A 14,101-nucleotide genomic window follows, 5' to 3' on the forward strand; every position below is an offset into this window, starting at 1 on the left:
TTTTCCCCCAGTGCTGTTGCACAGGCAAAGGAGACCCTTCCCAACTCCAAGCTCTGAGCTTCAAGTATGGGTGCCTGTCTAGCAAAGTCGCTAGTTGGCAAACCTCCACCTTGGGCACTCACTCCTATGTTTGCATTCTGTATGTTCATGGTGCTATTGATCTTAATTTTCACCCATTCATGTCTTTTTTTTTTTATATTCCGTTTATGTTTTTCTGTCATGGCTATGTGCATGGAATAGGAAGCATGAATTTCCTGCATTCACCATGTCAGAACAATGGAATTATTTTGAGAATAAGAAAATAAAAAGTAGCTTTTGGGGCCAGGTATTTAGCTCAGTGGTTCCGGTGCCTGCCTTGCAAGCGAAAGGTCCCAAGTTCTATCCCTGGTGCCAAAAAAACAAAAAAACAAAACAAAACAAGGCTGGGGATTTAGCTCAGTGGTTTCGCTGCCTACCGTGCAAACGCAAGGGCCCGAGTTTGATCCCCGGTACCAAAAAAAAAAAAAAAAAAGTAGCTTTTGCTAGCAAAGTGGTAAGGATCAAATTAGAAATCATTGTTAAAGCTTTGATGAAACAGGTGTGTAAATTGCTATAGCTTTTCTGAGAAGCATGAATAGTGAATGTGAGAAGTCTAAAAGACTATTTTTACCTTTTTGCTTAGAGACTGTTTTTACCTTTTTTATTTTCTTGATACACTACAGAAAACAAACAGGTTACTATGAAGCAGTATGTAGAGAGCATGATATATTTTCCCATAAGCACAAAAACACACATAAATTGAAGAACATGCAAAAATATTAATAGTGATTACTTCCAAATGGTGAGATTCAAGATATGTTTCATTTTTTCTTTTACAATTTTAAACATTTTTATAATGATGTATTACTTGTATAATTCATACTCTGGCCCAATAATTTATATTTCTCTAGAATTTTAAGGAAATGAATAAAGATGAGTCTATAAATTTATGTGCAAGAATGTTCATCAGTAATTTAGAGTAGCCAAAATAGGGACTAATATTCAGTAGATAAACAATATAGTACTGTATAACCAGTAAAATGAGCATTTTGAAAGACAGGTAGTGAAAATGCTCCAGAAGCAAAGAATACAAACTGTACACATAATTTTGATTTTTTTTCAGTATTCCCTTAGAAAATTTGAACAAAGCTAACAAAAAATATATAGTTAGATAGATTAGGCCACTTGGGTATCATGATGTTAGAAATCCTTATAACATGATAAGTATTCCAAGGAAATAGATCAAGTGTGGTTTGGACTGTATAAAGGTCATCCCTTCTCCCAGTAGTTTCCTAAATGTATTTCTTATTATGTTACTCAAAATTTGAATTCTATTCTGAGTTCACACATCCTTTTTGCTTCTGATAATAAAGTTTACTTAAAATGGTTACTTGTGTTTCCTGTGGAAAAGATGATATATAATATTTTGCCTGAATATATTCTATGGTGATAATTCTGCTCCAATTCCTTTTATCATCTAAAGCTTATCACATGTATGTTCACGCTTCTAAAGTCATGTATGTTCTGATAATTAATGAGTTCCTTAAAGTTTTACAACAACATTAACTTAGATAGGCATGGGGCTGAGGATTTAGGTCAGTGGCTGTGCCTGCCTGGCAAGTGCAAGGTCCTGAGTTTGATTCCCAGTACCACACACACAAAAAAAAGAAAACTTAGGCAGTTAAATTATAGTACTTAGAGAAAAATAGTAATCTTTTATATATGTCATATACAGTTAAGTCAGTTGCTACATCTGTTTAAAAACTGAACTAGAGGGGCTGGGGATTTAGTTCAGTGGATCTGGCACCTGCCTCGCCTTGCAAGGTCTTGAGTTCGATCTCCGGTACCAAAAAAAAAAACTGAACTAGAGCCATGTATGATGGTGCACAGCTGTAATCCTAGCTATTTAGGAGGCTGGGACTGGAGGAGTGCAAGTTGAAGACCAGCCTAGTGAGACTCCATCTCAAAATATAAAGGAAGGGGGGAAAGGGCAAGGATATAGCTCAGTGGTAGAGTGTTTGCCCAGCATCCACAAGGCTCTGGGTTCAATCCTAGCACCATGGAGAATTAAAAAAAAACAAATGGAACCAGAATAACAAGATAATATATATTCTCCTGCTAGAAGGTGGGGAAGGACAACATATACCATCCCCCAAGGACTTCACATATCCTAGGAAAGGATCCTACCACTGAGCTACATCCCCAAGCCCCTTTTTTCCTCTGCTTATAAAACATCCCTGTTTGTGTTGTATAAGTGAGGTAGTAGAGCAAATGATTAAGAATGTAGGCTATGGAGTCAAGCAGATGGCTCTGGGTTTGAATCTCAACTCTGCCACCTACTAGCTATTTGAGATTGCTGAGTGTCCTCATCTATCTTAAGGAAGGAGGAAAAAAAAAGCAATAGCTAAGCATGGTGGTGTATGCCTATAATTCCAGCATTCTGGGAGGCTAAGGCAGGAGGATCACAAATTCAACCCCAGCCTGGGCAACTTAGCACCAAGGAAAACCCTGTCCCAAAATAAAAACTAAAAAAGGGGTAGGAATGTAGCTCAGTGTGAAGGCCCTGGGTTAAATTCCCAATAGCAAAAAGACAAAAATTAACAAATAAACAAAAACACCTAATAATAATAATAGAATTTAACTCCCAGCATTGTTCACATTGAGATGATAGTTGTAGACTACCAGTGGTTTTGTGCTGGCAGCAAGTGCTCCGGGTATTCATTTTTTTTTTTTTTTGGTACTGGGGATTGAACCCAGGACCTTGCGCTTGGAAGGCAGGTGGCGGGACCACTGAGCTAAATCCCCGGCCCCACTCCGGGTGTTCTTAGGAGCATCTGCTATAACTACAGGGGAGTAAGGAGATGGGAAGCAAGGCAGAATTGGAGACTGGTCTATATGCTATAGAAAGATGCCAGATAAGCTATAGCAGTGTGTTAGCGGGAGGAAAGATTTCAGAGTGAAAAAGGAAATCTGAAAGTAACAAAAATAAAGAAAGTGTCCATAACTGGTCCTCTTTGTTTTTTTCTAGAAAGCTATGTCCTGCCACCGTACCCAGCTCTTGTGGTTCCGTCGCCTCTACATTTTCTTCTCCAGGTACATGAGAATCAACTCACTGCACTTCCTCTCAAGCCTTGAAGAGTTTTCAGATCTAAGGAACAAAGGAGAACAATAGACCTGGAATCCCAGGGACCTGGCCTGAAGCTGTCTTAATTCTCTGAGCCAAAGGAGATCACAGCTAAAGAGCCTAAAAAGGCACAGCTAAAGAGAGGCCATGTAGGCCAACATGCTACCCAAACTTCCTTAGGCTGCTGCTTCTGGGGGGAAAACTCTGAAAAAAAGAAAATAAACCAACTATGGATAATAATAGCTCCCTGCCAGCTTCTCAAGTTTTGTGAAAAACATTTTGCATGACATACTGTATGTCAAATACCCTAGCACAGAGGGCAGGTTATTGCCATAAATGAATGTAAAAGTGCTCTAAAAACATTTCACGAATGAGATTTTGACACTGATTCCAAAGCAGGGTATCTTGATTCATTTTCTGTTGCTATAACTGAATACCACAAACCCGGTAACTAAAAAAAATAAGAGATTTATGCAGCTCACGATTCTGGAGGCTGGGAAATCCAAAAGCATGGTGCCAACATCTGCTTGGCATCTGGTGAGGGGCTTCTTGCTGTATCCTAACAAGGCAGAGGGTGTAACATGGTGTGAGACAGAGCAAGCAAGGGAGAGAGTGCTCAATTTTATAGCCAAGTCACTCCCACAGTAACCTATTAATCCACTAATCCATGAATGATCCAGTTACAGCGGACCCTCGAGTTATGACTGGCCTGACATACAAACAACTCGAGTTAGGTCTAGAATTTTAGTCTTAACTTACAACTGAAGTCTTGAGTTCCAACCTGAATGCCAGCCACTTGTGCTTCCAGATGGTCTCAGATACAGATTTAACCCTTAAAGAGTTCTGGAAGGAACATTACAGCATCCTTTCCTGTGTGGGGTTAATTGAGAAATCCTGGGCCAATGTCTCTCTAAGGACACTGAGATTTGCCTGTATACAGGAGAGAAACTTTGAAAGCTGTGTAGAGGAGCCTGAGCCTTCAACTCACCAACTTGAGTTATAACCAGCCCTAATGAATGAATTGAGTTCATAAATCAAGGGTCCACTGTACCTCCCAAAGATCCCATCTCTCAACACCAAACCACTGGGGACCATATCTCCAACATGACTTCAAGGGGCCATACCCAAACTATAGCATAGGCTCACATACACACAAACACACATACATACACAACATTCTAAAATAAAAAAAAAACAATTAATTGAATTAGCTCAACCATAATTCCTTAGATTTATCTTTGTGCGTTACTTATCAGAACTTGAATCTAAGGAAACCATGCTGTATTTAACATGACTATAATTGATTGGAGCACCCACGTACCTTTCACATACAAAGATAGAGGGTCTGAAGATCTTGCCCTGGAGGAGCTTACAGTTGAGTATCTCAGATTTCAGTATTTTAGGAAAAGTAGGAAATAGGAAAGTAAATCTGTACAGGCACTTTTTTTTTTTTTGGTACTGGGGATCGAACTTGGGACCTTTCATTTTCGAGGCAGGCGCTGGAACCACTGAGCTAAATCCCCGACCCAGGAAAGTAAATCTGGAAGTTGTTTTTAACTTATTTTTTTGAATTATTTATTTGTAGTACTGGGGATTGAACCCATGCTCTTCACACTTAACTACTTCGTCAGAACTCCCTGCCTGCCCCTTTAAAAATTTTTTTTTTTTTGGTACCGGGGATTGAACTCGGGTCCTTGCGCTTGCACACCAGGTGGCGAAACCACTGAGCTAAATCGGCCAATCTCACTACTTTTTTTTTTTTTTTTTGGTACGGGGGATCAAACTTGGGGCCTTGCACTTGCACACCAGGCGGCAAAACCACTGAGCTAAATCCCCAGCCCTTGCTTTAAAATTTTTAAGACAGTGTCTCACTAAGTTGCTAAGTTGCTGAGGCTGGATTTGAACTTGTAATCCTCTTGCCTCAGCCCCCCAGAGTGCTGAGATTACATGAAACTTAAAAAAAATAATTTAAGAACCTAATGTCTTCAAATTGTCTTATGAAGAAAAGCTTGTCTGGCTTGGAAGCTACTGTCCTGAGGCAGGGAAGCTCAGCTGTGATGAAACAGACAGATGACCTTGAGCTAGAAGCTGGAATGACCAATAAAATTACAAGCAAGGGACCAAACTTTTTTCTGCCTCAATTCTTTTGTCTGATAAATGGGAAATATTAATGGTCCGATCTTAGAACTGAAGATGCAGTAAGAGGCATAGCAGAATATGGTTTACAACACCAAGAAAGATTAACTGCTATTGTTCTTCTGAGAACGAATAAGTAAGACTAAGCAGAGGGACTGGCATGCACAACCTCTATGGAGGACAATTTGGAAATTTCTAGAAAAATTACACTTTGACCCAGCATTTCCACTTAAACTAATTTATACTGTAGATTTACTCCACATGGCTAAAGAGGTATGTCAACTATAGACACTGAAACACTAATTCTAATAGTGAACTATTCATACAATCAAAATGTGCCCCAATTAAGGACTGGTGAAATAAATTGTGAATATAGCAACAGAATATACAATAGGACTTCTTTTGAGTAAAATATGGGAAGATTTCTAAGGCATATTATGTGACAAAAGCAAGACGCAGAACAGTGTTAGAGAATGCAACCATTTGTGAGGAGGGAAAGTATATTTCTATACATGTATATGTGTTAATGATTATCCCAGTAATTGCTTGTCTTTGAAGAAGAGAATCGGGTAAGAGGAAGGGAGTTTATACTTTTTGTACCTTTTGAATTTTGTACAATTTGCATATATTACTACCTACTCAAAAATATTTTCAAATCATAAGAGGTTAGAAAGATGTATAAAATTTCATTGCTCCTAGTTGGTGAGAATTGACATTTATTTTCTGCCTTTTTACTTTTGTTTTATTGTAATTCCAAGTTTTAAAAATAAATTAAAATCTAGAAAGGAAATTTAAGTGTTTTTATTTGCTGACTCCCTGGATGATGCCACCTGAAGGTAAGGTCTCCCTTCTTGTCTTCTTCCCAGCAGGCAGGTGTGTGCACATACAGTGGCAGGTTCCAGTTTGGGTTCCTGGAAGAGGACAACACCAGAACTGGGCTCTCCTTGGTGCCAGGAGAGCACCAAGGGACACAGCACAGGTAAGAATGGCTTTAGCGACCAAAAGGTAGCCACCAGCAGTCCTTTGGTACCCTCCAATTGGAATGCAGCCCTGGGGACACCCATCATAGCAAGGGGAAGGTGTCTCTGTGCAGATTACCCAAAAGCAACACTTCCAACTAGCAGCCATGCTCCCTCCTTCATTCTGTCCCTTCCCTTCCTTGGTGTCACATGCCCTTTTAACATTAACAACCAGCTGTTAAATTGGGCAGCAGCTCTAAAGCCTGGAACAAAGGAAATTTCATAGTTCCTGAAGGAACCTAGAAAAAAAGAGAAGCCAGGTGTGATGGCATACCCCTGTAATCTTAGCAACTCCCCAGGCTGAGGTAGGAGGATCCTGAGTTCAAGGCCAGCTTGGGCAATAGGGGGAACTGCTGAGAGGAGGTACAGGAGAGAGAATGATCCCCTATCTACAAGTGTGTGGTGGGGAAGAAACTTAACTAAGAATAGCCTAGGGAAGGACTGCGTCCACTTGCTCAGTCCTAGGAGGGCCACCAGGCTGGAGCTGGAGCTGGAGCTGGAGATGGAGGAGTTACCTTCGTGTCAGAGAAACCTGCACATAGCCCACACACATGCCCTCAAAAAAGGGCTGATGGTTTGTCAGTTCTCATTCCTGGCCAAGAAGAGCAGAAAGTTCTGGGTCTCCCACCCCTCATGCTTTGGCCACTACTCAGGAACAGTGACCTGTGAAGAAAATAAAAACCAGGAGCAAACAGACCAAATACAAAAGGGGAATCCCTGGCTTGAGAAGGCTCAGAGAAGGGGCAGGAGGTAAGAAGGATTCCATTCTCTGGAGGAAATATCTTACTGAAGTACCAGTTAACAGAGACTGTAGAACACCATAATGAAAGTTCTAGCTCTAGGGCAGACAAAAAGGATGCTCTCAACTGTGGCCAAACTAGCAATCTGCAATATAAAGTAAAAGGTATTCCTGAGAACAGAGAGGGAGAAAAGCAAGAAATGGAGATCATGGCAGAGATGCAAACTGAAAATACATCCAGGTGTCATGATGTAAATCACCAGCATGATGGTGCATACCTATAATACCAGCACTTGGGAGGCTGAAGCAGGAGGACTGCTTTGAGTTTGAGACCAGCCTGGTCTACATAATGAGTTCAAGGCCAAGCTGAACTACACAGTGAGACCCTGTTTCAAAAAAAAAAAAGACAAATTCCAGAAGGAGAAAAGGCCACAGATGGACAGGCAGATAATAATCTGGATAAGACTTGAGTCAACACATTAAAAGAGGCCACCAAATCCCCAAAAGCTTTGATTTGTTAAAAAAGAAAAAAATTTTCACAAGTGTGTTGTGAAATTCCTAATTCCAAGTACAGGGGGCCAAGGGGATGCTATGGAGGTCAAGTATCATGGCACAGAGTGACAAATGGTAGACAGAAATGGGATTCAGTTGGGATTGTTAGGAAAGGAAAGGTAACCACTTGCAGAATGGAAAAGCATTTTATCCAAACTCATAAAGGGAAAGCAGAAAGTGAAGAGAAACTTTAAAAGGTTACAAAATAAAGTAAAAAAGGAGAAGAGGAAATAGGCATAAATGCAATAAACTTAATGACAGATTACAAGTAGAATAAAATCAGCTATCAGTTACTTCTAGAAAATACAAATGGGCTGAGTTTGCCTATCAAAAGACAGGTAGTTCGAGCTACTCAGGAGACTGAAGAAGGAGGATCCTAAGTTAGGGCAAATTAGTGAGACCCTGTCTCAAAATAAAAAGGGCTGGTAATATAGCTCAGCATTCCTTGGGATTCGATCCTTAGTACTGAAAAAAACAAAACAAAACACAAAACTATCAAATTAAGTTAGATGACAAAATCTAGGTACATATTTAGGTGACAAAGGCTAAAAAAAAAGGATGCATCATATACTGTAGTCCAGGCAAACAGAGAGGAAGAGCAACATTATAAATTGAGGCCAATATGACTCAAAAAGCATTAAACTGGACAAAAATTGTTTTTCATAATAATAGGTTCACTCCATGAGCTAGGTACCTGAAACAAAACCACCTAGAAATACAAGATCTTTTTTTTTTTTTAAAAAAAAACAATGATAGGAGGCTTTAATGCTTTTCCAGAATTTTGACAAATCAAGTTGGCAAAAAGTAAAACCAAAGCATTTCTAAAAATCAACATTAGCATTTTTTTTTCTTTGTGGTACTAGGGACTGAAATAAGATAGTGCTTAGCTACATCCTCAGGTTTTATTATTTAATTCTGAGACAAGGTCTTGCTCAATTACCCAGGCTGGGCTCAAACTTGAGGTGCTCCCTTTTCAGCTTTCTGAGAAGATGGGATTTCAAGCATGTGTTAACACACCTAGAAACATTCACTTCTTATGTGACAGAATATACACAAAAGTCAATTGGTTATGGCCAAGAAATCCTACTTTCTCAACACAAAAATCTTATACCCCATATGCCTTGATCTTAATCAAATAACATATAAATAAATAATAAAATTACCAAATTTGAGGGGGGAACCCTGCTTGGAACTCAAGAAAATCCCTTCTAAATAACCCACAGATCAAAGAGGAAGTCCAAACTGATATTACATATTATCTAGAAACCAATAAAAATGATACATTATGTGGAATCTGTACTACATACATTAGTCTTAAATGCTTTTGTCTTACTAGAGATTAAATTCAGAGTCTTCAAACTGAGCTATATCGCCATCCCTTTTTAAAATTTTTTTTTTTTTTTTTTTTGGTACCGGGGATCGAACTTGGGTCCTTGCACTTGTGAGGCAGGCAGCGGAACCACTGAGCTAAATCCCTGGCCCTCTTTTTTAATTTTTTATTTTGAGACAGTGTCTCACTAAGTTTCCCAGTCTGGCTCCCAAGCTGCAGTCCTCCTGCCTCAGCCTCTGGGATTATAGGCCCGTACAAATATCCTTAAATATCCCCAAAGAAAAATGGATTAATGATGGAAAAATCACAAGAGGAAACCCAAATAGCCAAAAACAATGAAAAATTATTCAACTTTAATAGCAGCCAGGAAATGAAAACTAAAGCAAAAATACAAATCCATTTTTCACGCTTGGGTAGAACCACCCCGCTAAAGTTTGGGATTAGATCAGTGGGAGAAGTTTTCAGGAGATCTCAGCAACAAGCCAAGACAGGACTGCAGAGGACATGAAGAGGTATTTCACATACACACAAAAACACACTGATGGTCAATGTTAAGAAATTATCACGCCAGGGCCGGGGATTTAGCTCAGTGGTGCCGCCACCTGACTCGCAAGCTCAAGATCCTGAGTTCAATCCCCGGTACCAAAAAATAAATAAAAGAAATAATCACACCACTAATGAAAGAAACATAAATTAAAGGAAAATACCATGTTCACTTACCTAATCCACAAAGATTTTTATAAATAGTAATGTCCAATGTACTGCAGCTGAGGGAACAGACATATAAACACTGTTGGAAGAAACATGAAATGGCCGGGGATTTAGCTCAGTGTTTCACCGCCTGGTGCGCAAGCACAAGGACCTGAGTTCAATCCCTGGTACAAAAAAAAAGAAACATGAAATGCTGGCATCTTCTGGAATTCAATAATTCAAAGCTCTCAATAATGTACATATCAAATGGTGCTGGAAAAAGTGGGTTTCAACTTGCCAAAGATTAAAACTAGACCTATATCTCTCGCCATGCACTAAACTAAAATCAAAATGGATTAAAGATCTATGTATTAAAATAGAAATGCTGAACCAGCTGGAACAGAGGTTAGGTGGAGCTCTTGAAGACACTGGTGTAAGAAAAGATTTTATGAACAAAACCTCAGCTGCCCGTGAACTAGCACAATCAACAAGTGGGATCTCTTCTTATTAAAAAGCTTTTGCACAAGAGAAACCACCAGCCGTGTGAAGAGACAACCCAAAATGTGGGGAAAAATCTTCACCTGGTGTTCCTCAGACAAAGGTCTACTATCTAGAATCTATAAAGAACTTTAAAAGATCAGACCTTCCAAATTTAAAGACCCAATCCGAAAATGGGCATCTAAAATGAACAGACATTTCTCAGACAAAGTAGAAATAGCAAATAAGCATATGAAAAAATGTTCAACATCAATGGTCATTTGAGAGATGCAAATGAAAACAATGCTGAGATTCCACCTCACTCCAGAAAGAATGTCAGCTATCATGAAATCAACCAATAACAAATGCTGGTGGGGCTGTGGGAAAAGAGGATCCCTGCTCCACTGCTGGTGGGAGTGTAGACTGGTGCAACCACTGTGGAAATCAGTATGGAGATACCTCAAAGAACTAGGACTGGAAGTCCCATTTGACCCAGCTATTCCCCTGCTGGGTATCTTCCCCAAAGAATTAAAAGAATCATACCACAGTGATATATGTGCACCCATGTTCATAGCAGCACAGTTTGTAATAGCTAAAACTTGGAAACAGCCCAAATGCCCATCAAATGGAGACTGGATAAAGAAAATGTGGGTTTTTTTCTAAAATGGAGTACTACTTGGCCATAAAAAATGAGAAATTAGAGACATTTATAGCTAAATGGATGCACATTGAGGCAATACTCTTAAGTGAAATAAATAAGACACACATGTATAAATACCGAATAGTTTCTCTAGTGTGAGAAACTGAAAGTGTAAATAAGGACTAAAAGGTATAATAGATAATGTGAAATAGGAAGAAAAGAGGCAAAGGGGAAGGGGTAGGGAAAGGAAAGAAGGGAATGGAATTAATATGAGAAAATGGAAAAATGGAGACAAAGTCTTTGTAAATAGGGAGGGATGGAGGGATTGAAGGAAGGGCAGAGGAAGGGGGAAAAATAAGAACCAAGAGAGATTATGTAAAGGTGCAAATTTCCAATGATGAATGTCATTATATTGAATACCTAAAGTGTACCAATGATTAGAATGAATAATTGATAATGCGAAATAGGAAGAAAAGGTCCAAAGGGGTAGGGGTAGTGGGAGGGGCAGGGGAAAGGAAAAATGATGAGAAATGGAAAAAATGGAAATAGTCTTTGTAAATAGGGAAGGGAGGGCTAGGAATGGGCAAAAAATAAGAACCAAGATGCATCATGTAAAGGTACAAGTTCCCAATGAGAAATGTAAATGTGTTGTATACCTAAAATGTACCAATAAGAGAATTTTTTTAAAAAAGAATGTACATATCCTTTGACTGTGCAATTCTACATCTATAAACATCCTTATGAAATAGAAATTAATACAAAAATGCATATGTAGGTGTTCTGACAGCTATAGCCTGTCTCTTTTTTTTTTGGTACTGGGGATCGAACTTGGGACCTTGCGCTTTCGAGGCAGGCGCTGGAACCACTGAGCTAAATCTCCAGCCCTACAGCCTGTCTCTTAACAAGGGACTTGAGTCTCAAATGATTAGAATACTGAATTATGCACTATTAGTACTGACCCAAGGGAAATAAGCTACAGCCAATCTTCCAATTTTGATTTTTCAACAATATGTTTTCTAAGTGCTAATATATATATTAGAAAGCATAAAATTTTAGGAGAAAGATAAATGTTAATATTTTCTCCCCTGAGCATTTCCTGAAGAATGCACAGTGCACTGGAGACCACTATTAGTGGTACAAAGTACCAAAGTTAGTTCATGCAAAGGGTACAAATGAAGTTAGGGAATTCTATGAAAAGTCAGCAAGTCAAAACTGACCCAGGCAGAGAAGAGAATGAAAGAGCTGCTAGAACTCAGAATGTTTATATTCTTGGGATGAGACAGAGGGAAACAAATAATAGTTCTAGTTTGATCACAGACCCTTAAGACCTTGGTCAAGGCTGACCCTTGCATCTACCAACAGCATCCTTTTTTTTTTTTTTTCTGAGATGGGGTCTTGCTGTATAGTCCAGGCTGGCCTCGAATTCACAGCGATCCTCCTGCCTCAGCCTCCTGAGTGCTGGGATCACAGGTGTACACCACCACACCCAGCTCTCACCACCACCCTTCTTTCCCCTGCCAGTGGGACTCCTGTCCTATGCTGAAAGTATAATAGTTTTGGAAATGAAGTTACCTGTAATTAAAAGATAATGACACTAGAGTCTGGGAAAGGTGACATCATAAGAGAAGGAATTCTAGGTATCTGTAGTCAATCAGAGCCAGGTGCGGTGGTGCCTGCCTGTAATCCCAGGTACTTGGGAAGCTGAGGCAGGAGGATCACAAATATGAGCCCAGCCTGGGCAACTTGTAAGACCCTATTTTTAAACAAAAACTTCAAAAAGGTTGAGGATGTAGTTCGGTGCTCCCAAGATTTAATTCTAGTACTGAAAAAAAAAAAGTGTGACTCAGAGCTTATGAGCTCCAAATGGCTAGAGATATTTCTTCTCAGTGGTGGTATCAGTGCCTAGAAGGAAGCCACAAAAGCAAAGCTCTTGGGACCTGTAGGTTAGCCTGAAACTGGGGCCACCATACTGTGCTTCGATTTGCACTGCTCTCCCTGCCCAAGAGTGGCAGTGGCAGATCAGATAGTTCACAGAGGATCCCTGAGCTTTTTTGTCAGTCACAACCTTAAGGCGCACCTCTTGTACCTTCAAGTTTAAAGAACTGAAGTTTGATTTCAGGAATGGGGACTGAAAGAACCCCAGCACCTGGATTTCCACTAACTGTAGCTAGGTGAAGTTGACTTTGGAAGTTCTTGCAGTCCTTGTTTCCTTCATGAGTTTAGATGATAAAAAACAAAGTTGGAACAAATGCCTCTCCAAATCCCTCAGTGGGCTCTATATGCGGATGTAACTGAGACCAGGAGGCAGAGGGCACCAAGTGGGGGCTCCATCTGGTCTATCCTCCCAGTGAGGCCTCCCTGCAGGTGTGCCAGGCTACAACTGATGGCATCTGACATCCCAAGTCACTTTTGCTTAGCTGGAGCACTTCCTGGCCAGTATCAAACTCTTGCTTCCTCTCAGCCCCAAATAAATAGGGAAAATATCTGCTTCTAAGATGGTGTTCAAGAGTCTTAAACAAGGACAATTTCCCATTTACAGGACTAGTAGCAGTGTTTAATCAGTGATCTCACTGCTGGGGACATTCTGAGTAGGCTAACTTGGAAATCCATCAAGGTGGCCTAATCAGTTTACCACACCAAGAACAATGGCATTTCTTCCCATCAGCAATAAACAACTGCAAGCTGTAAAAACAAGATCCCATTCAGACAAACAAAACAATCATAAAATAGGCAGGGATAAACCTAACACAAAATGTGTCATCTAGATGGAAAAGAGCATAAAGCTTGACTGAAGAGTATAGCAGAACAAATCAACTAGTGAGACTTGCCAATTTCCTAGAGATAAAACTAGAATCAGTGGCTGGGGAAGGAAAAAAGTTAATAAAAATTAAAAATTAGATAAAGCCAGGTATGGTAGTACACATCTGTAATCTCAGTACTCTGGGAGGCTGAAACAAAAGGATGGCAAATTTGAGGCCAGCCTGGACTGCATAGTGAGACTGTCTCATAATCCCAGCACTCAGAAGGCTGAGGCAGGAGGATCTCTGTGAGTTCGAGGCAAGCCCACTACACTATTAGTTTAAGGCCAGCCTGAATTACATACGAGACAGTCTCAAAAAAAAAAAAAATTAGATAGGAATAAATTCTAGTGTCCTATTTATCAGGTAGGGTGTCTATAACAATAATGTATTAAATATGTCAAAATTGCTAGAAGAGATGATTTTTAATGTTTTCCCCATCAAAAAAAACAATTCATGGTTGACATAAGTGTCAATTACCCATTTGATACATTTGTGTACATATGTCATAATATTACACTGTACTCCATAAATATGTACAATTATTCTATGTCAGTTAAAAAAGAAAAAAGCAGGCC

The 14,101-nt window shown here is 39.6% G+C and overlaps 2 protein-coding genes across 13 annotated transcripts in view; one reads left to right on the forward strand and one right to left on the reverse strand.

The window, feature by feature from the left end:
- Positions 1-14,101, forward strand: part of Pigl (phosphatidylinositol glycan anchor biosynthesis class L) — a 125,667-nt gene that overhangs the window by 82,459 nt on the left and 29,107 nt on the right. For 8 of the 10 annotated variants that reach the window (XM_087192101.1, XM_021248980.2, XM_004870764.4 and 5 more), the window contains 2 exons: positions 3,047-3,111; positions 6,145-6,257. In XM_087192101.1, the coding sequence (XP_087048227.1) occupies positions 3,047-3,111; positions 6,145-6,257 (178 nt within the window). The remainder of the gene's footprint in view (positions 1-3,046; positions 3,112-6,144; positions 6,258-14,101) is intronic. The other 2 variants (XM_021248981.2, XM_021248983.2) reach the window with 1 other exon arrangement.
- Positions 2,689-14,101, reverse strand: part of Cenpv (centromere protein V) — a 42,432-nt gene continuing 31,019 nt past the window's right edge. For 2 of the 3 annotated variants that reach the window (XM_087192097.1, XM_087192098.1), the window contains one exon: positions 2,689-3,701. In XM_087192097.1, coding sequence (XP_087048223.1) covers positions 3,566-3,701 — 136 coding nt within the window. In that variant the 3' untranslated portion in view covers positions 2,689-3,565. The remainder of the gene's footprint in view (positions 3,702-14,101) is intronic. The other variant, XR_015443363.1, reaches the window with a different exon arrangement.

Source organism: Heterocephalus glaber, unplaced genomic scaffold (genome assembly GCF_053883595.1).
Source record: "Heterocephalus glaber isolate CG9 unplaced genomic scaffold, H.glaber_assembly_v1.0 deba00001565, whole genome shotgun sequence".
Lineage (NCBI taxonomy): Eukaryota > Metazoa > Chordata > Mammalia > Rodentia > Bathyergidae > Heterocephalus > Heterocephalus glaber.